This window comes from Gekko japonicus, unplaced genomic scaffold (genome assembly GCF_001447785.1).
Source record: "Gekko japonicus isolate JY-2015 unplaced genomic scaffold, Gekko_japonicus_V1.1 scaffold270, whole genome shotgun sequence".
NCBI lineage: Eukaryota > Metazoa > Chordata > Lepidosauria > Squamata > Gekkonidae > Gekko > Gekko japonicus.
The window spans coordinates 1,027,534-1,054,212 of NW_015170282.1; the positions used below are offsets into that span (position 1 = coordinate 1,027,534).

A 26,679-nucleotide genomic window follows, 5' to 3' on the forward strand; every position below is an offset into this window, starting at 1 on the left:
AGAGAGAGAGAGAGAGAGAGAGAGAGAGAGAGAGAGAACAGAAATGCAGAACTTTTTGAGCACTGTGTAGACGGTCATGTTTTTGCAGGTGAGACAGGGGACTTGTCGTACAGTGAAATCTCTCCGGAGCCGAAAGGACCACAAATCAGCCACATAAGAACATAAGAGAAGCCAATGCTGGGTCAAGCCAATGGCCCATCCGGTTCACAGTGGCCAAAAATACCAGGTGCCCTCAGGAGGATCAGCAGTTGCGCCCGGATGACACTACTCCCACTGCTGCCCTCCCCCCAAGCACCAAGAATACAGAGCATCCCTTGCCCCAGCCTGAGAGATCCTATCTTGTGGCTAATAACCACCGATGGACCTCCGCTCCATATGCTTATCTAATTCCCTCTTGAAGCTTTCCATGCGTGTAGCCACCACCACCTCCTGTGGCAGTGAATTCCATGCGTTAATCACCCTTTGGGTGAAGAAGTAATTATATGTGAAGAAGCCACATATTCCTGTCATACCAAACATTGGCATCGTAGCTGCCTTAGACCCATCAGTCTTTATTCTACTCTGGAGCAAGGCGGCAGCACCTAGCGGGCACGGCAGACCATTCGGCTTGGCACCCATGGCCGGCTCTCTGCCCAACCGAGGCCCCGGCTGCACTGCTAGGGCCAGAGGTGCGGGAGAAGCCAACGGGCGTGGCTTATGGCCATTACTGCTTCCCAGACCCGCAAAAGGTGATGCCCTGAGGCTGCTGGGTCTTGGTTTGCTCTACACATGCTCTCTAGAATGACCCTTGTCCCTCACCCACCCCATTTGCTCACTGCGGTGGCTCAAGTGGTTAAGACGCTGAACTGCAGGCTGTGGTAGGTCAGTAGTTCAGCAGTTCGAGACCCGGGTTGCCGCATGACGGAGTGAGCTCCCGTCTCTAGTTCCAGCTCCTGCCAACCTAGCAGTTCGAAAGCAAGAAATTGCAAGTAGATAAATAGGGACCACTTCGGTGGGAAGGTAACAGCGTTCCGTGCGCCTCGGTGTTTAGTCATGCCGGCCACAGGACCATGGAAACATCTTCAGACAGCGCTGGCTCTTCGGCTTTGAAACGGAGATGAGCACCGAAACCCTAGAGTCGGATTCGACTGGCTTTCGAGCAAGGGAACCTTTACCTTTACCTGATCGTGATGCCAACTAGATCAGCACCCCATTCCTTACAATGGCCAGCCAGCTGTCTTGGAAATCTCCCAGGAATGGCAGAAATACCGTTGCTCTGCCATGCTGTTTGCATCTAACACCTGGAGGTAACTGTCAAGATGAGGTTCCCCATCCCAAGATTTTGACTGCCGCTTCTATAACAGGCCCTGAATGGGAACATTGGTTCTAGGAACCTAGATTTAGCAAGCATATTTCCCCAAAGGAGTCAGATTTAACTGCTAAGGAGTGCCTGCCACGAAGGTACAATATCCTGATAGCTGTCTAGACGGACATGCCCTTGGGGGGTATCAGATAGAAGGAGAGACTGGATTTATACCCCGCCCGTCACTACCTGAAGGAGCCTCAGAGCAGTTTACAATCTCCTTTCCCTTCCCCTTCTCACAACAGACACCCTGTGAGGTAGGTGGAGCTGAGAGAGCTCTTTCAAGAACTGCCCTTTCAAGAACAGCTCTGACAGAACTATGAATTGCCCAAGGTCACATCAGCAGCTGCATGGGGAGGAGTGAGGAATCAAACCGGGTTCTCCCAGATTAGAGTCTGTGCTCCTAACCATTACACCAAAACTGGCTTTCGATACATCCTCCCATCCCAAGTAGGCCTTTCGTGAAACCACCTTATTTATCCTTCACAGCTTTGCTGGGTCGGGGCTGTGCTTCAGCAACAGAGCATCTGCTCTGCGTGCAGGAGGTCCCAGGTTCAATCCCCGGCACCTCCAGACAAAGGATCTCAGAGAGAGCAGCTGGTGGGAAAGATATTTCCCCCCTCTGCTGACATAGCGGCTGCCAGTCAGAGTACACAAAATAAAGAGCTGGATTTGGTACGAAGCAAGGACTATCGATTTCCCCCCGTTTTTCCCCTGCAAGAATCCAACCCTTAGTTTCAGAAGCAAAGCATTCTATGTGATTTCATATATTGCTGTGGGAGGGGGGCTGCAATCCTCTGTGAACACATAAGAAGTTGCCTTGTACTGAATGAGACCACTGGCCCATCAAGGTCAGTATTGTCCGCTCAGACCAGCAGCAGCTCTCTGGGTTTCAGACGGGGGGGGGGGTCTTTTGCATCACCTACCATCAGATTCTTTTGCTGGAAATGCCGGGGAGTGAACCTGGGACCTTCTGCATGCCGAGCAGGTGCTCAGCCACTGAGCCACGGCCCCTCCCTGCATGCTTCTGTGCCACGGCAGCATCTCAACAACAGCAGAAAATTACCAGGATCTTGATTGGGGGGGGGGACACCCCTGATTTGTGGGGGTGAGGCATCAACATCCGAGAACAGCGTCCTCCCTGGCATTTACTCTTTGCTTACTAGCACGCTAAAAATATTGCCAGTGGAAAGGAAGGGGGGGGACACAGAATGTCCTTCAAGCCAGGGAGCACGTGGGCAGGCTGCCGTTTTGCTGACAACGAGAACGGGAGGCTTTGGCTCTCGGAGGAAGCCAGGGAAGAAAAAAAATAAAGGCTCCTGATTCATTAGCATCAGATTGTGGTGACAGGCAATTTCTTGCACTGCACCACCACGGGCGGCAGAAGGCATGTCGTTCCTTTCACGGAAGGGTGGTTTGGTCAAAAGGAAAGAACGCAGCATTCTGTGCAAGAATCTGCCTTTCCCATCATGGCAGCCTTGGAGTGTGGCGTAGTTGTCAGAGCTTCAGACTAGGACCTGGGAGATCCGGGTTCGAACCCCCACTCTGCCATGGGAGTTCGCTGGGTGACTGGGGGCCAGTCACATGCTGTCAGCCTAACCTACCTCACAGGGCTGTCACGAGGATAGAAATGGAGGAAGGGAGAATGATGTAAGGTGCTCTGAGTCCCGTCCCCCCCAACTGGGAAGAAAGGCGCAGTATAAATGAAGTCAATGAATAAACAGACCAAGTGTTTGACCCAGTAGAAGATGAGTTCTCGTGTTCGTATTGGCACCCAGATCACTTCTTCCAACAGCTACTCCTAAAGCCAGTTTGGTGTAGTGGGTAAGAGCAGCGGACTCTAATCTGGAGAACCGGGTTTGATTCCCCACTCCTTCACACGCAGCTGCTGGGTGTCCTTGGGTCGGTCACAGTTCTCTCAGAGCTGTTCTCTCAGACCTACCTGCCCCACAGGGTGTCTGTTGTGGGGAGGGGAAGGGAAAGGAGATTGTAAGCCGCTCTGACTCCGAGTGAAGGGCGGGGTATAACTTCTTCTTCTTCTTCTTCTTCTTCTTCTTCTTCTTCTTCTTCTTCTTCTTCTTCTTCTTCTTCTTCTTCTTCTTCTTCTTCTTCTTCTTCTTCTTCTTCTTCTTCCCTTTTCCCACACATGGAGACATGAAGCTGCCTCATACTGAATCAGACCATTGGTCCTTCAAAGTCCGTACTGTCTGCGCAGACCGGCAGGGGCTCTCCGGGGTCTTCCCATCACATCATCCTTTAAACTTGAGATTCCGGGCACTGAACCGGGGACCTTCTGCATGCCAAGCAGAGGCTCTACCATGGAGCCATAGGCCCTTGTCCAGTGCTGTTTATTAGATGTCCAATCCTACCGATCGTTTTGACTTATGCTATGTAATCTTCATTCAGGCCGAGTGAGACTATAAATATAGTGAATAAAACAAACGAAGCAAAAATGATGTAAGCCACTTTGGGTCTCCGTTGGGAAGAAAGGCGGGGTGTAAATCCTAGAATCACAGAGTTGGAAGGGACCTCCAGGGTCATCTAGTCCAAGGCAGGGAATTCACAAACACCTCCCTGTGACTCCTGTTTCATGCCCAGAAGATGACCAAAAAAACAAACTCCAGGATCTCCAGCCAAACCGGCCTGGAGAAAAATTGCTTCCTGACCCCAAAGCAATCAGCATTTCCGTGGGCGTGTAAGAAGAAGAAGAGAAGAAGAAGAGATTGGATTTATACCCCCGCCCTTCACTTGGAGTCTCAGAGCGGCTTACAAACTCCCTTCCCTTCCCCTCCCCACAACAGACTCCCTGTGAGGTGGGTGGGGCTGAGAGAACTCTGACACAAACGGCTCTTTTTCAAGGACAGCTGTGCCAGAGCTTGTGACTGACCCAAGGTCACATCGGCAGGTGCAAGTGGAGGAGTGGGGAATCAAACCCGGTTCTCCCAGATTAGAGTCCGCACACTTAACCACTACACCACAGGGCGAGAACTAAGCTCTGATGCAACCCTCCCTGCCCTCTCTCACATGATCTGCCTGAGTTCACAGAATCCGCATTGCTGTCAGATGAGGAGAGCTCACCACCTCCCGAATAAATAAACAAATAAAGCAAAACCAAAGTTTCTAGTGCTCATTGTTCAGAAGAAACAAAAACACCATAAGAACATAAGAGAGAAGCCAATGTTGGATCAGGCCAATGGCCCATCTAGTCCAACACTCTGTCACACATTGGCCAAAAATACCAGGTGCCATCAGGAGGTCCAGCAGTGGGGCCAGGACACTAGGAGCCCTCCCACTGTTGCCCCCCCCCCCAAGCACCAAGAATACAGAGCATCCTTTGCCCCAGACTGAGAGTTCCTATCTATACTTTGTGGCTAATAGCCACTGATGGACCTCTGCTCCATATGCTTATCTAATTCCCTCTTGAGACATCTGTGATGCTTTGGTAGAGCAAAGAGGGGACTGGGCTGAGTTTCCGTGAGTATATTTCCATCACAGATGCATATAGGTTTTCTTCTGCTCTATCATGGCTGTCTCTAAACCCGGGATCCCCAACCATGGTACCCCCAACACTTCCCCAGTGCCCACTGGGGGGGGGCAGGAGGGGCCAGGTGGGGCTTTTGCCCAGCAAGGCTTCTGATTGGCCATTGGGGATCTGATTGGTTGCGCAGATTTTTAAAAACTCTGGTTCGACAGCAGCTGCCACCACAGCACAAGGATCTTTACAGGTGTGAATGAAGGCAAGATGCGGCAGCCATCCTGTGGCTGTGCCCACCATATGTCAGAATTCCAAGGGTACCTCGTAGGCTCAAAAAGGTTGGGGACCACTGCTCTACAGGATCTTGGTGATGCTGCAACAGTGCCCTGTTTCTGATCTCACCCTGCCCGCCTGCATGCAGAACTGCAGTTTCCCAGGAGAGGAGATCACTGCTAAACCAAGTTTAAGTCTACAGCACCGATATATCCGAAGTTCAGAAGACCAGGCTCTTCAGCCTTGCCAAGCGTCTTCCTCCTCCTCCTCGGGCTTTGGACAGTGGTCTCTTCCCCTTCTCCCACTTTGTCCCACACCTTACCACTCTGCTCAGCTATTCCTAATTATTCATGAGTCTCAAGACTGCCGTCCGCCTGTTATGCAAATCAAAGTTTGCATAATTCATTCTCCGACAACAGCAGCTGGGCTTTCCCTGCACTGAATCTAAGAGGGGCTGTATTAGATGCCTGATGTCCACAGCTTTCCTTTTCTTTAAAGAACCTCTCTGCAAAACTCTGTCGGCTTCCTGGGTTAAGCAGACTCATTATGAAGGGGGGGAGGGGAGAGTAGAGTTCTGCGGTCTTCGCAGCAGCAGAAGGTGGCTCACCGCTGGTGAGAAAACCTCGGGGTGGTGGAAGGGATTAGTGAAGCCCGCTTGTGACCTACTGTGAAAGACAGATGGCATCCAGCGTGCATGATTGTGTAGAACCCTGTAAGATCCAACATGCAAAATTGCCTGGTGGATTCCAGTTCACAAAAGCTTTGGCTGGAATGAAATTCTGTTGGTCTTTAAGGTGCCACCTGTTTACATTTTGCTCCAGTAGTCTTACACGGCTACACCTCTGGAGTCAACATTCGACTGAACAGCCTCCCGGAACAGTGATTCCACCTTTCCAGCTTTCCACCAAAGCTACAAAATGAAGTTATTTTGGAAGAGTTTGAGAGTCTTTTGGGTAAAAAAAAAAGAGTCTGTTTAGTAAATTATTCGTCAAGTTATTCGTCTGCCTTTGTTCTATTTCGAAGTGGTTTTTGAAAAAAAGGTTTGTTGTTGTTCAGTCGCACAGTCGAGTCCGACTCTTCGCGACCCCATGGACCAGATCACGACAGGCCTTCCTGTCTTCCGCTGTCCTCTGAAGTTGCCTAAATTTCATGTTCGTTGCATCTATAACACTGTCTAACCATCTCATCCTTTGCCGTCCCCGTCTTCTTTGACCTTCAATCTTTCCCAGCATCAGGGTCTTCTCCAGTGAGTGCTCCCTTCTCATTTGGTGGCCAAAGTCTGAGCTTCATCTTCAGTATCTGGCCTTCCAGGGAACAGTCAGGGTTGATTTCTTTTAGGATTGACTGATTTGATCTTCTCGCAGTCCAAGGGACTCTCAAGAGTCTTCTCCAGCACCATAGTTCAAAAGAAAAAAAGGTAACTTGATGTTTATTTAATGTACGCTGCTGTTGGTTGTTACCAACCTTTGATGCTCCAGCAGAACGGTGAGCTTGCAAATCTTTTAAACAAAACAGATTCCACAAGAGATGCTGCAACTCATGATGCACGCTACAGAGCAGGGGTCCCTCTACGTGGAAAAAGGCTTCCAAGTCCTTCTTCGGGTTTATTTATTTAGAGACTTCTATCCTGCTTTTCTCCCCAATGGGCACCAGTGTTCCCTCTAAGCTGAGTAAGAGTGAGCTAGCTCACAGTTTCTTAGCCTCCGGCTCACACACCTTTGTCTTCGCTCAGGAAGGAGGGCTCCAGAGCAAACTGATTTATGCAGCAGCCCAATCGCTCGCTCACAGCTTTAATGCCAGTGGCTCACAAAGTAGAATTTTTGCTCACAAGACTCCACAGAGGGAGCACTGATGGGCACCCAAGGTGGCTTACAACATCATTCTCCCCTCGTCTATTTTATCCTCCCATCAACAACATCCCTGTCAGGTAGGCTCAGCTAAGAGAGAGAGAGAGAGAGAGTGAATGGCTTACATTCACCTGCTCACATTTACCCAGCAAGCTTTCATGGCACACTAGGAACTCAAACCTGGGTCTGCCAGGTCACAGTCAGACACCCCACCGCATTTTGAAAGCATCTAAACTGCTGCAACAAGCTGTCTCCATAATACTTACAAATGACCCTGCAAGGCAGACCGGCATTATCATTCCTTTACTGCTAGGGTCACCAGCTCTGGGTTGGGAAATACCTGGAGATTTCGGGGGTGGAGCCTGCAGGAGGCGGGGTTTGGGGCGGGGAGGGACTTCACTGGGGTATAATGCCATAGAGTCCACCTTCAAAAGTGGCCATTTTCTCCAGGGGAACTGATCTCTGTTGCCTGGAGTTCAGTTGTAACAGCAGGAGATCTCCAGCCGCCACCTGGAGGCTGGCAAACAGCTGTGGCCATGAGTAGCTTCCCTCAGGTGCAGAGGCGCCTTCCCAATGCAGCTGAGGAGGGGGGACGGCATAGACCGTTCCCTCCCCCCCCGGCCCCCACACACATTAAAGAGCCCCTGCCTGTGAGGACCACTGTCAGAATGATACCAGAAGTTCCTCAGAGAGAAAAGGAGGAAGAGAAGACAAGGTCTCCTGAGAGCCAGCTCCTCTGCTCCTTGCCCCTCGCTTCCTGAGACATAAAGCCATGGGAAAGTGTTGTGGGTTTCCTATGGTCTGTTCTTATGTCATGTGGGATGACGGTGAGAGACGAGAAGCCTACCTGGAGAGCCAGTTTGGTGCAGTGGTTAGGAGCACGGACTCTGATTAGGGAGAACCGGGTTTGATTCCCCACTCCTCCACATGCAGCTGCTGGTGTGACCTTGGGTCAGTTACAAGTCCTTTCAGAGCTGTTCTCTTAGGAGCAGTTCTCTCAGAGCTCTCTCAGCCCCACCTACGTCACAGGGTCTCTGTTGTGGGGAGGGGAAGGGAAAGTGGACCGTAAGCCGCTCTGAGACTCCTTCGGGTAGTGCCAGCGGGGTGTAAATCCCAGTCTCCTCCTCCTCTTCTTCCTTGCCCTCCACATGCAGAGTGGTCATGATGCATGTGAGACAGAAAAGGGTTTGAGTCACATACCGCTGCAGAACAGGCCTTGTTGATGCATTAAAACTGAAGAAGTTTTCCCATGCTATCTCCAAGGGATTTTGACCACAGAGATGCCGAGGAATAAGGTGACAGCACTCTGCACCGTTAGAGACCCTTGGCCAATGGCAGCTTTCTGTTTTTGCCGGATACCCTAGTCTAGGGGTCCCCAACGTTTTTGAGCCTCCAGGCACTTTTGGAATCCTGACACAGGGTGGAAGCTGCAACCAGAAAATGGCCACCATGAGAGTTGAAGCCAACCAGAAAATGGCCACCATGGGAGGCAGAGCCAACCACAAAATGGCCACCATGGGAGGCGGAGCCAACCATAAATTGGCTACCATGGGAGGAGTAGCCAACCCCAAAATGGCCACCATGGGAGGCAGAGCCAACCACAAAATGGCCACCACGGAAGGCAGAGCCAACCACAAAATGGCCACCACGGAAGGCGGAGCCAACTACAAAAAGGCCATCATGGGAGGTGGAGCCAACCGCAAAGGAAACCCAAGTGCGGGGAACAAGAGGAGCAATTAAAAAAAACACAATGGGAAAGAAGAGAATAAAACCAGCATCGTGAAGAAAGCTGCCACCAAAACAAAGTTATTTTAATTTGCAGCCAATGTGATATCCAGTGGCCAACTGGGAGCCCCACCCACTTTTAAAAAACACTTGGTGGGCCCCAGGGGATGTTGCCACAATGCCCAGAGGGAAGATGTTGGTGACCCTTACTGTAGTCTTTTTCTGTCTCTATGGTGCACACAAGGATACACAGGAATACACACCAAAACAGAGAGCTTCAAAAGGGGATTAGACAAGATTCAGGGAGGAGAGGTCCACCAGGGGCTGTTAGTCACAGTAACCAAAGGGAATCTCCATATCCAAAGGCAACAAACCCAGACCCGTATCTACAGTGGGGCTTTCAGGGGCTCCGACGCCTTTCTTAAAGGTACAATGCCACAAGAATTTCTCCTGTAAATGCTCTTTTCAATTATTTTTAAACATTTTCTTAAAAACGTACACTCCTTTAAGCAGAGTAGGCTGCTGTAGTTGACTAATTCCCACACTGATCAAGGGGGTTGGAGTAGGTGACCTCTAGGATCCCTTCTAACTCTGTGTCAAGAAACTGGTCACCTTTAAGAGAGTTTTTCTGCCTAAGTGTTAGCTTTCTTGACTACAGAAGTCATCACCCCCACCTGCCGCCTTGCTATCAGAATGGCTGCTTAGGCTGGCAGAAAGTGATTAACTTGCAGCAGCTGAGAACTGTCATCTAAAGTGGATGACAGCTTGCAATTTATAAATCTCTCCTGGTAAGCATTTTTCTATTGGTTAAATGGCTTTTCTTCCTGTACTGAGAACTTCAGTCCCACCAGAAAAACATTGCCCCAACAAGCCACAAAATCCTCGCTATGAGCCTGAGCAAACCTTTGAATACCAGCACTAGGAGGGATCACTGGGGAGAGACCTGGGCCTCTCTGCCGTTTGTCGGCTTTCCAGGGCAACTGGGTGGCTGGTGTGTGAAGCAGGACGTCAGACTATTGGTGGGATCCAGCAATCTTCTTTTTATGCCCCAGGAGCCCATGCGATGTTCAGCATTCCTATGGCAGACAGGCAGAGGTTCCTCAGCAGGGGAATTCACGCGGGATGGTGTCTTCCCGGAAGGAAGACTTCGAACCACTGGCTCAATGACAAAAGTGCTCATTTCCCCCTAGTTGCAACAGCCCTAAAAGAAGGCCGAGGGGGGAAGTAGGTTGCTTCTGCCAGCTAGGACTCCCCCGGCTTCCTGCCCTGAGCGGTGGCCAGGCTTGATTCATAATGCAAGGAGTCTAAATGGAAAAAAGAGTCATCCCCACTGTTCATTTCCTCATCTCCCATCATGAAAATTTAAAACCGTTCACAAATGGAATTATAAACAGCATGCTTCTGCCTAGCATCGAGTGCTTTAGAGGACATTAACCGCAAAGGGAGAAGGCGGACGAGCAGAACGCCAGAAATCTGCACCAAAAAGGGGCACTCAAGACAGTTTGTTTTAAAACAGTCCACGGATTATCCGCTCCGGGCTAGTACCTGACAATCACCCCACGCCCGCATGAACCAACGTAGCCCTTCCTCTCACACTTAATAACTTATCTTGGGTTACCTGGAGGACACCAACCCAACATGCAGTCAGAAATGGCAGACAGGATAGCCCTCTTCCCCCATCTAATTCAGACTGCATCAATATAGGAATGGTCCCCCACTCTCCCTGCAATAGAAACCTAGCATTTCAGGGTATAGACTCAGCTAGAAACCTTGACATACTAGCTTTCACAGATAAGGGAGGGCTGTTTTTTTTATAGGAAAACATTCAATCCTGCACCCTCCCCTTCCCTGAAGGCATCTCACCCTTCGACGTCATCCACACTCTAGCCAACAGAATTCCAAAGGGGATAATAATGTTGATCTACTCTACTGCGGTGGCTCAAGTGGTTAAGACGCTGAACTGCAGGCTGTGGAAGTTCGGTAGTTCAGCAGTTTGAGACCCGGGTGCCGCATGACGGAGTGAGCTCCCGTCTCTAGTTCCAGCTCCTGCCAACCTAGCAGTTTGAAACCAAGAAACTGCAAGTAGATAAACAGGTACCACTTCAGTGGGAAGGTAACAGCGTTCCGTGCGCCTTGGTGTTTAGTCATGCCGGCCACATGACCACGGAAACGTCTTCGGACAGCGCTGGCTCTTCGGCTTTGAAACGGAGATGAGCACCGCAACCCTAGAGTCGGACTCGACTGGCTTTCGAGCAAGGGAAACCTTTACCTTTACCTTTTTACTCTACTGGACGGTTGTAAAGATTGCCAGAGGAAATGTACATGAAGGGCTATGACCAGAATAGCTATGTAGATGGAGGAGGAGGGGAGAGGTGAGGCTGAGAGAGCTTCCTGGTTTCCGAATCCTTGAATCCAATTCCCATGGGCTGTGGTGTGGCCATGCAGATGTCTGGGCAATTTGGAACAGGTTTTGAATCCACTTTAGAATCCTGATTTGCGGGGAGCAAGCCCAGCTCCAAATATGCCAATTTCTTTATTTACTTAATTTGTTTATACCTCCACTTTCTTCCCCAATGGGGACCCCAAAGTGGTTTACAACACTCTCTCCTTCTCCATTTGACGGCAGCCATTTTATCCTGGGCACCCACGCACTGGCACTGTGGCAAACTGGATCTCAATTCAAGGGGAAGTGCTTGCAACCACCAACGGTTGCATTCTTGCCGGCCACGGCTCAAGAGTTCACTGCGACCTCTGTATGTGTCCTGAGCTTTCCGTTTCATTCACTTTTTTTGGGTGGGGAGAAGACAAATTAAATCCAGAGGGCTGTCTCCCCGAGCTAATGAAACAGACCCCAAAGCCCAAAAAAGCAGCAACACGCAATTTGTATTTCCACCATTTTTAAAAAATATACAGCCGAGTCCAGCCACAGGGAGCCTCTCGCTCTCCTCCCTTTTTAAAAAAACAGCCTAAAGGACTTTAGTAAAATATTCAGTCAACAACAACAACCACCACCCAAGGTCAGGCGCTGGGGACAGCAACCTCTGCATCAAAATGTATTTATCAGCATATGCTGAAAAGAGAAGCTAGCGGGTGTGTGTGTGTGTGTCAGTGCAGGTTTCAGTGATGAAGCAAGATCTGCACTGCAGCAGATCTTCAACAGGCAAGCAGGGGCTGTTGGCAGAGAAACCCAGCTGCCGTCCAAAGGCGCACGGCTGGCCGTGACACTCCCGCACGCCAACAGCAGCAAAACAGGCCTCTCCGCTCCAGCCGCAAACCCCAAAGCCCTGCAGTTTTCCTTTCCAAATTTTCGCAGCTCTCTGTGCAACATGACAGGTTGTTAAAAGGGGGGGGGGGGGAGGTCAAAGCAATCTGGGGCAGGACAGCAGCAGTAGACGGACGTGTAACAGACCATTAACCCCCAGCCTGTTAAATTAATGAAGTGCAGCTATTCCGAGCACGTGGGGTTGAATCACTCCTGTGGGGGGGGGGGGGGGGGAGAAACCCTCTCTGGTCTTGTTAAGGATTTATGGAATGTGTAAATTAGAAATTAACACCCACTTTCAAATAATTGTTATGTGATCTCCTGGGGGTGGTGGAGCGGGTGACAGATTAACAGGGAGATGATGTGGCGTTCCGATCAGATTGTACCTTAAGTCTTCTGGGAGGAGTACGGCTGCTAATCTTACCCTGCCTACAGCTCACCTAGGCCAGGATTCCAAACAGAAACTCATCACTACCTGATTCCTTCTTTTTTGCCCTTCTCTCTCCCTCTTGGAGTTCCCATCCTCCAGGCTGGGACTGGAGATCTCCTCGAACTGCAAGTGATCTTGGTCTCCAGGACGAGGAGGAGGAAGAGGTGGAAGAGGAGGAGGAAGAGGAAGAGGAAGAAGAAGAAGAGGAGGAAGAGGAAGAAGAGGAGACTGGATTTATACCCCATCCTTTACTACCCAAAGGAGTCTCAGAGCGGCTTACGATCCCTTTCTCTTCCCCTCCCCACAACAGACACCCTGTGAGGTAGGTGGGGCTGAGAGAGCTCTTTCCAGAACTGTCCTTGAGAGACAGCTCTGAAAGAACTTGTCACTGACCCAAAGTCACACCAGCGGATGCATGTGGAAGAGTGGGGAATCAAACCCGGTTCTCCCAGATTAGAGTCCGCGCTCCTAACCACTACACCAAACTGGCTCTTCCTCTGGAGGGTGGATTCTTTGGCATTATACCTTCTCTCCCCGAGCCTTGCCCTCACCAGGCTCCACCCATCAAATGTCCAGAAATTTCCCAACCCAGAGCCAGTAACCCTATTTAAGATCCATGCTGACAAAGAGTGTTGGGTAACTCTAGAGGCCACTATCAGGACAGAATATGGAGAAACAGGATGGTTTCCAATTGGCAAAAGTGTCAGACAAGAATGCATTTTATTTCCCTATTGTCAATCTGTATGCAGAACATATCATTAGGGAAACTAGAGGAGGAGAAGAAGGAGGAAGAGGAGGAGGAGGAGATTGGATTTATACCCCGCCCTTCACTCAAGAGTCTCAGAGTGGCTTACAAACTCATTTCCCTTCCCCTCCCCGCAACAGATACCCTGTGAGGTAGGTGGGGCTGAGAGAGCTCTGACAGAAACGGCTCTTTCTCAAGAACAGCTGTGCCAGAACTATGGCTTGCCCAAGGTCATCCAGCAGCTGCAAGTGGAGGAATGGGGAATCGAACCCAGTTCTCCCAGATCAGAGTCCACACACTTAACCACTACACCAAGCTGGCAGTACAGGGGCAAATGAACTCTGAATGTGGGGATCCAGGCGTAAACATATCCCTTTCTTACATACCCAGGGAAATGCTGATCACCACTTTGGGCAATTTTTCTCCAGGCCAGTTTGGCCAGGGATCCTGGAGGGTTTTTTTGCCATCTTCTGGGCATGGAACAGGGGTCATTGGGGGTGTGGGGGGGAGGTATTTGTGAATTTCCTGGACTGTGCAGGGGGTTGGACTAGATGACCCTGGAGGTCCCTTCCAACTCTACGATTCTAAGTCAATTCAGGGACCCATCCAGATTTTTCACAATTCAGAATAAAAACACAGAAGAAAAAGCACGGAAGGTTCACCGATGGCAACTCTGGCATCTTGGGTGATTAAAAAAACAAGACAGTGTGCGTACTATGCAAATCAAATATGTAAAACCTCCTGCCTTCTAGCCCAGGATGTGTTTTCAGTTCAGCCCTCCTGGCTGAACACGTTGCCGATCCCCATGCTGTGTGTCTCAAGTACCCTAACAACAGTGGTTTTCCAGAGAACCACCAGACGCATCTTGTCGTGGAAATGTTCAGCTAGATCTACTAAATTATTCAGCCCCTAATAATTAAATACGGCGCAGGGAAGTCACAAAAGCATCATGTCTATCAGGCTGGAGCATATGAATAAGGGAAGGATGCTACGCCATGTGAATTTGTGGTTTGCGCAGCCTACATGAGGTCAAGAGAGGGCACACAGAGCTCCCAGTAGGACATTCTTTGCAGTTACTCCCTGCAGCATGAACACATGTAGAGGAAGGGACCGTGGCTCAGTGGTAGAACAGCGGCTTTGCATGCATTAGGTCTCAGGTTCAATCCCCGGCATCTCTGTTGTAAGGGTCAGGTAGGAGGTGATATGCAGCTGCTACTCAGAATCGACAAAAGTGAGCTTCACAGACCAATGGTCTGATTGGTATAAGGCAAGGGTCTCCATCCTTTTCGAGCCTACGGGCACATTTGAAATTCTGACATGGCACGGTAGGTGCGGCCACAAAATGGCTGCTTCAGGGGGTGGAGCCAGCCACAAAATGGCTGCCACAGCTTAACTTCAATATCACAGTGTGGATCCTTGTGCTGTGGAGGCAGCTGCCGCCAAAGCAACATTAAAATAAAGATCTGCACAGCCAATCAAATCTCCAATAGCCAATCGGAAGGCCTGCTGGGCAAAAGCTCTACCTGGCCCCACCCACTTTCTAAAAACACGTAGTGGGAGCCAGAAAAGATGCCAATGGGCACCAGGGTGCCAATGGCACCACTCTGAGGACTGTGGGTATAAGGCAACTTCCTGTGAGCCATCCCGGGTTCACAGAAGATGAACAACTGAGCTTGACAGACGAATGGTACGGTTGGTATAAGGCAACTTCCTATGTTCATGATTCACAGAGAAGAAAAATTGTATGTATCCTGTCATGGCCAGTTCTCTTATAGGGAGTTCATCCATCCGGCAACTTGCAAGTACCTGGGGCTTGACTCTACTTGCTCTTGGCCACCAGTGGCCCACCGGGAAATTTCCCTGTAAGTTAAATGGCCAATCCGCTCCCGACGGCACAGCCCCAACCCCAAACGTTTCTCCTGCAGAAACCAACTTCCTTAAGGCTGAGTAACAGTTTATCCAGCATTCCATTCTGGCTTCAGTCATTAGCATGAAAGATCTCTCAGAATCGTAACTCTCCACACACGCATCCTCTCTTGACAAAATGTCAGAGAGGGCTTATTCTCCTTCCCTTCCTCCCGGTTATGTTACTATGCCGCCCCCCCACACTTGCCGCTCAGCTAGAATATGCTTGACAGGAGTTCACAAAGCATTTTTTTATGTATTCCGCACGTGCCAACAACTGCGGCCATCAAAGGAAAAACCTGTGGGAGAGAGATGTTTTTCTGCTTCCAGATCTCTCTTTCTCTCTTGCCTTTCTTCTACTGCAAACCCGAAGCTCTCGTTTGCCCCCCACCCCCACCCGCCTTTTTAAAAAGACTTAAGGGATCTTAGCAACAGCAGGCCTTGCGTTTTAGTGCAAGAATGACGTGACTTAGAAAGATAAGAGCCCAGTACAAGTAACAGCAGCATTGCATACAGAGGAAACTATCAGATTTCCTTTCTTTCTTTCTTTCTTTCTCTCTCTCTCTCTTTCTCTCTCTCTCTCTCTCTCTCTCTCTCTCTCTCTCTCTCTCTCTCTCTCTCTCTTCTATTTTCTGCCTTGTGCACAACCTGGCAATATTTTCTTTTTAACTGCAGCTTTCATTTATCTACAAAAAAATAATGTCTGTCGTATTCTTGATTGTTACAATATACGTTGAAAACTGCATGGGCATCATCCGATGAACCAAAGAGGTCGCTGTGCATCACCCCGGTTACCTGATCTTCTTAAATGGAGCAGCTGGGGACTGAACCGGAGCCCTTCTGCATATTAAGCACTCTAACCACTGAGTCACAGCCCCCTTTTTCTCAGCTCCGCTTTCAAATCCATACCCAGCATCACCATAAACAATGCAAGTATCTATAATGCATGAGAATGCCAACACGAGTGGAAAACGCAGAGAATCAAGTACGCCCACACACAGAGGCAGGCATTTGCTCTCATATACGCACAGACAAAAGAATGGAGCAGAGGAGAGAGGCTCCGGTCTCCCCCTCCCCCCAGCCAGAAAAGAACAGCATTCAAAGTGAGATGGGGCTTCCCCTTCTGTTTTCTCCACACTGGAAAGTTCCAATCAGTAAAGCTTCCATTAGTTATTGTAGGCTGCTACATATTCCACAGATATGTATGTATTCTCCAAATGTGGAATTTACTATTTGGCACGGAATTCATAAAAATTGGAATTTATGAGAATATCAGCTTTTTTAAAAAAAGAAAAAGAAAAGGCCAAGGCACTAGTCCTCAAGACTGCAAGAACACGTGGACAGTGCCAATTGAAATCTCAGAAGCTGGAGGATGGGATGAAGATGGTGTCGACATCCAGCATCCGGGAGATGGAATTTCACTGTCTTCCACAGTCCCTCTTCTTTGTTAAGTGGAATTATGCAAATGTTCATAATTTGCATAAGTTATGCAAAACAAAGCACTCTGCTTTTCTCATTGCAGTTGGGGGTGGTTGCCAAGTGGTTTCATCTTGGTTCAATCTACGGGCATACATCTATACTTGGTTCCATCCATCTATAGGCATACATACTTCTCTGGGTGCCCTTACCGTCTCATTGCCACCTTATGTATTATTCAATGCTGGATTGGGTTTTAAATATAGTTTGGATTGCGTTTTAATTGTTTTAACTTACTGTGTGTTTTCACTGTTGTAACCTGCCCTGAGCCTTGCTGTTCAGGGAAGGGCCGGCTAGAAATCCAATTAATTAAACTAATTAATTAAATGTCATTTCAGTGCAAGACCCTGTGTGGCTCCAGATTGCTGCTGAATGGGGCTTCCTGTGTTAATGAACGGCCGTTCATGTGCACAGCTTAGAGGGAGCACTGCATCCAAATAGTAAACAGCGCTGACCCCTGCTTAGCTGGGCTATCCAGGTCAGGGCATGGAAAGCATACTGCAAGATAAATAAATGCACACTTTAACATTTTGGCATCTTATATTTCAATGGCATAATCTGGGGTTTTCAGGGAAAGAATCTGGAGGGTTTATTTGGCAACACGGACTCTCCCATTTCACCTACAGAGACACAACAAATAACTTACCTTCATGTTTTAGAGCCGATTTGGCATGCCCGATCGCTTCCCATGGCGACGGAATGTCCAGAAACACTGCGTCGGCAATACCAGAGACTCCAAACCCCATTTTGCAGACATCTTGGTTCTTCACAGTCACCAAGTGGTCCACCCGGTGCTCTCGAAACTCCTCGATGGCTTTCTCTGCTCTCTGCTGATGAAACTCCACTGTGTACAGATGTCCCGTTGGAGAGATGGTCCGGATCATAGCATGAGAGAGGGAACCACTTCCGGTGCCTGAAAAGAAGAATAGTGCAGCTTTTGAGAAGACGTGCTACTTAAAAGGAAAAGGGGCATAACAAAGGATGTTATCTCGGCCTGTATTTTCAGAATGGAGCAGATGCAGAGGAGAGTGATGAGGACGATCAGGGGCCTGGAGACCAAGCCCTGTGAGGAAAGGCTGATGGACTTGGGACTGTTCAGACTGGAGAAGAGGAGGCTGATGGGGGACAGGATTGCTCTCTTGAAGTATTGGAAGGGCTGTCACTTAGAGGAGGGCAGGGAGCTGATCCTGTGGGCAGCAGAGGAGAGGACTCGCAACAGTGGGTTTAAATGAAGGGCGGGAAGTTACTGGCTGGACCTTAGGAAAAACGTTTTGACAATAAGAGTTGTGCAGCAGTGGAATCAGCTGCCTAGGGAGGTGGCGAGCTCCCCCTCACTGGCCGTCTTTAAGCAGCGTCTGGAGAAACTCTTGTCAGGGATGCTCAAGGCTGATCCTGCATTGAGCGGGGGGGGGGGGTTGGACTAGATGGCCTGTAGGACCCCTTCCAACTCTGTGATTCTATGATTCTATATATATTACTTAAAACAATTCAGCAAAACATATAAACACATGCGCACAGCTCTTCTGCGTGCTCTGTTTATACCAGATACATGAAACCACGTGTGCGGTTGTCTGAAAGCAAGTCGCCAGGGGAAGTCAAACTAGGATATGAAACTACCGTCTGGTTTATTAGCCACAGTTAGTGATATTCCGATGCAGGCGTGTGAAGTGCTGTAGGTCACAGCCGACTGCTGGCGAGCCCATAAGGCGGGGGTCCCCAACTTTCTGAGCCTGCAGGCACCTCTGGGATTTTGACACAGGTTGGTGGGTGCAGATACAAGATGGCTGCCACAAAATGGCTGCTTCAGGGGTTTATTAAATTTATGACTCACCCACCCTGCAAGCAGGCTCTGGGCAATTTACAGCGTTAAAAGCCATTACAATCAGCCTAATCAGCATAAAATTATCACAGTAAACCAATAAATTAACCAATCCAGATGGCGATCTAAACCCCTTTTGCCAGCTACAGTGCTGTCTGCACAGTACGGCAGGGAAGGGCACGGTGGGGGTCATCGGAAGAAAAAAGTTGGAGCCAGCTACAAAAAGGGTGCCGTAGCTTTGCCTTCATTCACACAGTGAAGATCCTTGTGCTCTGGTGATGTCTTTTAAAATCTGCACAGCCAGTCAAATCTCTTGCTGGGCAAAAGGCCCACCTGGCCCGCCCACTTCCTAAAAACACTTTGCGAGTGCCAGAAAAGGTGTCCGGGCACCACGGTGCTCACGGTCATCACACCCCTGCCATCGAGTCTTCAAGGCAAGAGATGAGCAGAGATGGCCGGCCATTGCCTGCCTCTGCATAGCAACCCTGGACTTACTTGCTGGTCTCCCATCCAACTAGTCAGTCAGTCTTTATTATGGCCCATAAGCCATACAGAAGCAGGAAAAAAAACACACTGCTATTGACTTAATTACCCGCATAAACTCTCTGTGTACATCATTCATCCTAGTATAGCTAACAACTTGAGGGTTAGAATCTGAGAAAATTAAACACAGGATGTTATCTCAGCCCGTATTTTCATTCCAGAGAACAAAAAACTTAACTGTAGATACAGTAGTTCTTTGGTCAACCCCCCGTCAATAAGACTGGCCAACGAAACCCCGTCCAAGAACTAACCAGGGACAACCTTACTTTGCTTCTGAGACCTGACAAGCTCAGGCTAGCCTGGGCCGTCCAGGTCAGGGCACTGATGCAGATCGCCAAGTTTAATCCTGTTTCTTTTCTTTTCCCCTCACTGTAGCTTCTGCATAAAACAAAAAAAAAGGAATGCCTGGTAAGAAGGAGTGTGATGAAACCACCATTTGGTGAGCCAACCCGGATTAGAGCAACTGGAAACCCAGGATCCAGCTCAGTAACAAGCCAGTCCAGCAAAAACAAACCAGAACTTTGTGTCATGTATAAACAGAGCCAGAAAGTACTAGATGGAGCCACAGTCTTGACTTAGTAGGGCAACGTAAGAAGAACTTCATTGTCCAACTTTCATACCCATCCACAGTAATGGTGAATACCAGGGGTCATTTCCTGCGGGAGCGCATAGGAGCGGAGCTCCGGCAGTAAGGAGTAAGGGGGCGTGCACATGCAGCAAGCCCCGCCCCCTGCACCCAGCAGTCCTCAGTTGGGCCACGAGGCGCAAGAAGCAGCCAGGTAAGTTGCAGAGCCCCCCCCAGCCCACCTTCAGGTGCAAGCTCTCCCTCCTCTGTGAGGACAGATCTGCACGTTCCCCCCCCCCAATAGCTAGCAATCCAAAACAGCCCAGTGGAGCCTGAGCGGTGGGTGTTGCCTTCTGACACACTTCCGGTGATGTCAGGGGGTGTGGCATATGCAAATGAGTTATACTAATGAGCTCCTGCACCTCTTTTTCTACGAATTATGGTATGAATTATCGTGATCTTGGTCATCAGTGACACATCCTTACACTTAATCTTTTCTAGCTCCTTCACGGCTGCCTAATGTCACAGTCTTATATTTAAAAAAAATTCAATTACACATTTTGAGGAAGTAAAACCTTGTCTTAAAAAGCACTGTCATTTATTCCAAGAGAGAATGTCTCGTGGAAGCTTCTCCCCGCCCCAGTGTTCCAAAAATGTCCGATTCTCCACTGGGCTTAAAGAAGAAGAAAAAAAATTCCTCACAAAAACATACCTGCCCTCAGGTTTTTCCCTCCTCGCACAGCCTTCAGATCAAATCACTTTTCCCCCACAGGGCCAGTGTGATGTGGCGGTTACAGTATCGGGCTAGCATCTGCGAGACCCAGCTGTTCAGTTCCTAACTATACCATGGAAGCTTTCTGGGTGACCTTGGTTCTGTCACACGCTCTTGGCCTAACCAACCTCAAAGGATAGCTGCTAGGATAACATGAAGGAAAGGAGAATGACGTAAACCTCTTTGGGTCTGTATTGGGGGGAAAGGCAGGGCATGAATGAAATAAAAATATAGTCTCTCTCTACTCGGAAGCTTGAGATATAGGGAAACAAAAAGGAAACTCCGTGCCACATATCTAAAAACCACTTCCACGTCCCCCAAGCATCTCCACTCTTGTTCCCTAGTCATTCTCCCAGTGGGAGGGCTGTGGCTCAGCAGAAGAGCCCCTGCTTGGTGTGCAGAAGGTCCCAGGTTCGATTCCCAGCATCTCCATTTAAAGGCTCGCGTAGTAGGTGATGTGAAACACCTCAGCCTGAGACGCTGGACAGCCACTGCCAGTCCGAGTAGACAATACTGACCTTGGCGGACCAATGGTCTGATTATATAAGGCAGCTCTGTGTGACAATACTGTTAGGAACGCTAAATTCACACGTGTGAATTCTCACCTCTTCCTCTCAGCGCTTCCCTGCTCTACTGAGGTAACAATGAAGCCTCTGTAATTTTGCTGCCACACTGCCCCCCTCTTACCTATCAACTGCCATCCGTGCCAACAGCGGCATGGTGCCAGCGGCTAAGGAGACCAGCAGACTGCACTAAACAGTCTCTCCTCAGAAAGCACAAAGGCCCGGCTGGGGACTTCCGCCATCCAGGAGAGCGTCATGATTTTGCTTCCCGGAGGGCTGAACGTTACACCCGCTTTGGGTCCCTTCCCATCCCTCCCCAGAAGCAAACAGAAGGGATGTCAAAACAGCAGGAGTGGAGAGAAAAAAACTAAAGGCAACGGCCTGACACACGGATCTAGTTTCCCACTCGATATTCTTGTACATATTTAAGAGTCTTCCTTTTGAAAATCTGCTCCTCAACCACTAGGGAAGATACTGTTCTTCCCGTTCAAGGAACCCCCCATTAAGACAGACTTTGGCTCACTGCCTGGCTCTGGGGATTAATCAAAAATTTTGTAGATGCCAAGTCCAGAATTGAGTGTTTAGGAACTGGTTTTGTTCCAATGGCAGGCACTTGCAGTTCTTTGGAACAGGACAATCCCCTTTGGCAGCAGAAGGCCAACTGGCTAAATCAGCACTGAAAAAAAATGCTGCCCTGAAAAAATAAATCAGAAAATGGATGGACTCTTGCCAAAGAGAGAGCCCTCTGCATGTCATGGTGAGCCAGTTTGGTGCAGCGAACTCTATCTGGGAGAACCCGGTTTGATTCCCCACTCCTCCACATGCAGCTGCTGGCATAAACTTGGGACAGTCACAAGTTCTTTCAGAGCTGTTCTCTCAGGAGCAGTCCTTGAAAGAGCTCTCTCAGCCCCAGCTACCTCACAGGGTGTCTGTTGTGGGGAGGGGAAGGGAAAGGAGATTGTAAGCCGCTCTGAGACTCCTTTGGGTAGTGAAGGGTAGGATATAAATCCAATCTCCTCATCCTCCTCCGCAGGGGTCCCCAACCTTTCCATGCCTGCGGGCACCTTTGGCATTCTGACACAGGGTGGTAGGTGCAACTACAAAATGGCTGCCGCAGGAAGTGGAACCAATCACAAAATGTCAGGGAGTAAGGTTATTGTATAACTCTAATAGTAACTCTTCCACGTTTCAGGCAGAAGCTCTGTTTAACAGTTTGGCTCTTAAAACGAACACACAGTAAAACAGTGAAGATCCTCATGTTGTGGTGGCAGCTGTTGCTGACGGGACTCTTCGCAACTCTGCACACCCAATCAGATTTCCAATGGCCAATCAGAAGCCCTGCTGGGCAAAAGGCCTACCTGGCCCCACCCACTTTCTAAAAGCACCTGGTGGGCACCAGGAAATATGCTGGCGGGTACCATGGTGCCTACAGGCACCATGTTGGGGACCCCTGGTTTTTGAAGTCCAGCATCCTATATTTCTAATAATGGTCAACTAGCCATATCCAAAACAAGAAGGCAACATCTATAAGAACATAAGAGAGAAGCCAATGTTGGATCAAGCCAACGGCCCATCCAGTCCAACACTCTGTCACACAGTGGCTAAAAATACCAGGTACCATCAGAAGGTCCACCAGTCGGGCCAGGACACTAGAAGCCCTCCCACTGTTGCCCCCCTCAAGCACCAAGAATACAGAGCATCCCTTGCCCCAAACAGAGAGATCCTGTCTATCCCTTGTGGCTAATAGCCACTGATGGACCTCTGCTCCATATGTTTATCCAATTCCCTCTAGAAGCTGTCCATGCTTGTAGCCGCCACATCCTGTGGCAGTGAATTCCATGTGTTGATCACTCTTTGGGTAAAGAACTACTTCTTTTTATCTGTTCTAACATGGCTGCTCAGCAATTTCATTTCATATCTCTAATATTCAAAGGTCTACTGACTCGGAAGGTGAACACTCCATTCGGCTATGGTGGCAAAAAGCCACTGACAGACCTAGGCCTCCAGAAATCTGCCTAATACTGTGATACTTAGTCTTCAGTTCGCTACCATCCACAAGGTACGTGTCATTATCGTTCAATGCTATGCCCAAATCCACAAGGCAAAAAAAAAAAAAAAAGGATATGGAAACCATAGGGTTGGCACCTCTGGGATGGAAAATTCCTGATTTTGGGGGTGGAAGCTGTGAAGGGCAGGGTTTGGGCAGGAGGGGGGCCTCAGCAGGATATAATGCCATAGACTCCACCCTCCAAAGCACCCATTTTTTCAGTTGAAATTCCAGGAGATCTCCAGGCCCCACCTGGAGACTGGCAACCATAGGAAACCTCCTCTGTTTGTCTCTTGCCTTGAAAACCCTGTGGGGTTACTGTGACTTCACCACAGTTTCTACCACCAGTTGAAATTCTCAGGATTCATGTGGGGAAGAGGTTCCTACCTGTTGGTGCCATGGGCAGAATGGTTGTACCGTGTAGAAGTTCTGCCTTTTTGTATCTCACTTAAAACAAATAATTTTTTTTTTTAAAGACGTTCTGCCTAGATCAGTAACATGCTTTCCTTTCGGCAGACATCTGGAGGCCGCCCTTCCTTCAAGTGCCGTCAGTGCTCTTGCCAATGTTCCCGTTGATATGAGAACAAAACGTTTGAACTGCACAACCTCAGTATGAATTAGTATTCCTCCAAGACTCTAGAGATAACAAGAGAATGCCTGAGTGCTGTACAGTCGGCCTTTCTCTAACTGACACACGCACAAACACATACCCAGAGGCTATCAGCTAACAGTATTTTTCCTGTGTATGCGGTTGAAGTAGGGCGCTTTACACAATTCGGTTGGTTGGCAATCCCTCAACTTGTTTGGGCCTAATTTATTTACATGCTCCGGGTGCAAGATGAGGGGAGGGGGAAGGAGGAGGAGGAGGAAGAGATTGGATTTATACCCCGCCCTTCACTTGCAGACTCAGAGCGGTTTACAGTCTCCTTCCCTTCCCCTCCCCACAACAGACACAGGTGGGCCCGAGAGAGCTCTGACAGAAAACTGCTCTTGAGAGAAGAGCTCTGAGAGATCGGCGACTGACCCAAGGCCACCCAGCTGGCTGCATGTGGAGGAGTGGGGTTCTCCAGATTAGAGTCTGCTGCTCTTAACCACTCCACCAAACTGGGTTGAAAGTGCCAAGGACCACAGGGGCAGACATTGACTGGGAAAGGAAAATGGTTCTTTAGCAAGCCAAGCGGAGTGGCCCCCACGGTGATACCAACCAACGCTGCAAGGCCACTGAGCTCAGTGTGGCAGACAATGGGCATTTGCTCACCCACCGCCTCAACCCCCAAATTGGAAGCAATGGAGGGGAGACAATTCATGAGCTGACACCAACCATCAGCTCATAACCACTACACCAAACTGCCTTGAGGGGACCCAAATCAGGTCACAATAGACAGAACCCAAACAATAGTAGTGATAAGGCTTAAGCAGATCAGAAATCAGTGGCTGGTTCACTGTAGGTACTGTCTATGAACCACTGGGGGGGTTGGCTCTTGCCCTTCGGCTCGCACCCAAGGGCTTGTGCCTCCGGCTATGCCCAGGCTGCCCAAGGAAGACGAAGACCAGCCTGGCCCAGATGGAACTCAGCAGCTGCTGCTGGCAAGAAGCCAGCGAGATCTTCTTTGCTTCCTGTCAGCCAGTAGCAAAGTGGGAGAGAGGGAGGCCATCTGGGCCTCTGCCTGCTTTTTGAGAGCTCCAGTTTTTGATCCTGAAAGCTGGTATCCAGCTTAAAGCTCTCAGGTAGAGATGCAGGATGAGGCCTCTGGGCCACAGATTTGCCCACCCACATGCCTCATGCCTGCCCTAATCCCTAGCGGGTGGATGGGGGACTGCGACCCTCTCACTGAGACAGTTTTCGTGGGGAGAGAGTTTAAGAAAGAAGGGCTTCTACCTAACAGCCTAGGCCTCCCACATTCCGCAAAAATGTCCACCACCACATACTTCCTTGGGCCCCCGTTTCTTGAGAAATCACATTCAGCAAGGCCCTGCAGGAGAAGAAGGAAGAGAGTGGATTTATATTCCGCCCTTCACTACCTGAAGGAGTCTCAGAGCGGCTTACAATCTCCTTTCCCTTCCCTTCCCCACAACAGACACCCAGTGAGGTTAGGTGGGGCTGAGAGAGCTCTGAGAGAACTGCTCATGAGAGAACAGTTCTGAAAAGAACTTATGGCTGACCCAAGGTCACACCAGCAGCTGCATGTGGAGGAGTGGGGAATCAAACCCGGTTCTCCCAGATTAGAGTCTGCGCTCTTAACCACTACACCAAACTGGCTCTCTCGACACCAAACTGGCACTCTTAACCGCTACACCAGCGTCCATCCCAGTAGACGCATTCACATTCAACACAGAATCAAAGGGCAACACACATTACAGAAATCAAGCAAAACAATGCAGTGCCTCAAGTCTGTTCCATGTTCATGGGACCGCCTGCGTTTATAACCCCGGATATGCCCGGGACACGCGTATCCACCAAAGGCGAAAACAAAAGGCAGAGGGTGAGATTTTGCCAATTTTGTGCAAGCCAGCCCCAAAACCAAGTTCCTTTCACCCTAGCAACTGCGTGCCAGGTGCCCTTCTTAAAAGAGAGAGAGAGAGAGAGAGAGAGAGAGAGAGAGAGAGAAGAAAATCCAGCGGCTTGGCTCGTTTTAAAATCTCTTTAAAAAGTAAACCCGCTCGGCAGCTTAACTGGAACACATTAATCATGGATGTGTTCGTTGTGCCGAACGAGAGTGAAAATCTAGGTTACTTTACACTGTTATTATTAAGACACATTCTCAGCTGCCTCCACTGCGGCTTCGAGAGTCAGCTACGCATACAAATGCCATCTGTGAACTGCACAGCCTCAAAGCCTAAAAGCAGCCTTAGTTGTTAACAAGCTACTGCCTCCGAGCAAAGTGGATGTGTCTTGCCCTCCCTCTTTGCAAAGAAGTTCGGTACATGAAGCTTGGTGCGTTCCCCGTGCCTAAAGGTCACAGCTGGTTCTGGAGCCACTGCATCCAGCTTGGCTCACCCACGCTGCCCTGCTTTAGAGATGTACTTTCACAGCTCAAAAATATCTGTCCAAAGCCAGGGGTTTCCTTGCTTACGTTTCTTTCTTTCCTTCTAGTGCCATCTCTCATTAGCACAACATTTCTATTCCATCTGTTTGTATTGTGCCGGTTCAGTTTGGTGAACTTATTTTCCCTCCCATATATATAAATGGATTTTATTGTCAAGTTTTCCAAATAACAATAAGCCATCAAAAAAAAAATAAAGCAGTACAATACAATACAAGGGACCAATGATCAGTTTGGGTTCAACAGTACAGGTATAAGCAATTAAGAACATAAGAAAAGCCAATGTTGGATCAGGCCAGGGGCCCACCCAGTCCAACACTCTGTCACACAGTGGCCAAAAATACCAGGTGCCATCAGGAGGTCCACCAGTGGGGCCAGGACACTAGAAGCCCTCCCACTGTTGCCATCCCCCCAAGCACCAAGAAGACAGAGCATCACTTGCCTCAGACTAAGAGTTCCTATCTATACCTTGTGGCTAATAGCCACTGATGAACCTCTGCTCCATATGTTTATCCAGTTCCCTTTTGAAGCCGTCCATGCTTGTAGCCGCCGCCACTTCCTGTGGCAGTGAATTCCATGTGTTACTCACTCTTTGGGTGAAGAAGTACTTCCTCTTATCCGTTCTAACCTGACTGCTCAGCAATTTCATTGAGTGCCCACAAGTTACAACACGGGAGGGCAATAACAATCATAATCAAACATGCAGTAGAAGCAAACACCGTCCATTAAAGTCACCCACTGGAAGACAATGAAAAAGCTGACTTACATTTGAAGGGAAGGTCAAATCCCCCTGAAAGACCTACGAAAGAAAAACCATTGCCCTCCCATATTTTTTTGAAAATATAT

At 49.2% G+C, this 26,679-nt stretch overlaps 1 protein-coding gene across 1 annotated transcript in view; it reads right to left on the reverse strand.

Moving 5' to 3' along the window:
• TRMT61A (tRNA methyltransferase 61A) overlaps positions 1-26,679 on the reverse strand; it is a 61,994-nt gene that overhangs the window by 12,475 nt on the left and 22,840 nt on the right. Inside the window, exon 3 of the mRNA XM_015417802.1 lies at positions 17,127-17,393. Coding sequence (XP_015273288.1) covers positions 17,127-17,393 — 267 coding nt within the window. The remainder of the gene's footprint in view (positions 1-17,126; positions 17,394-26,679) is intronic.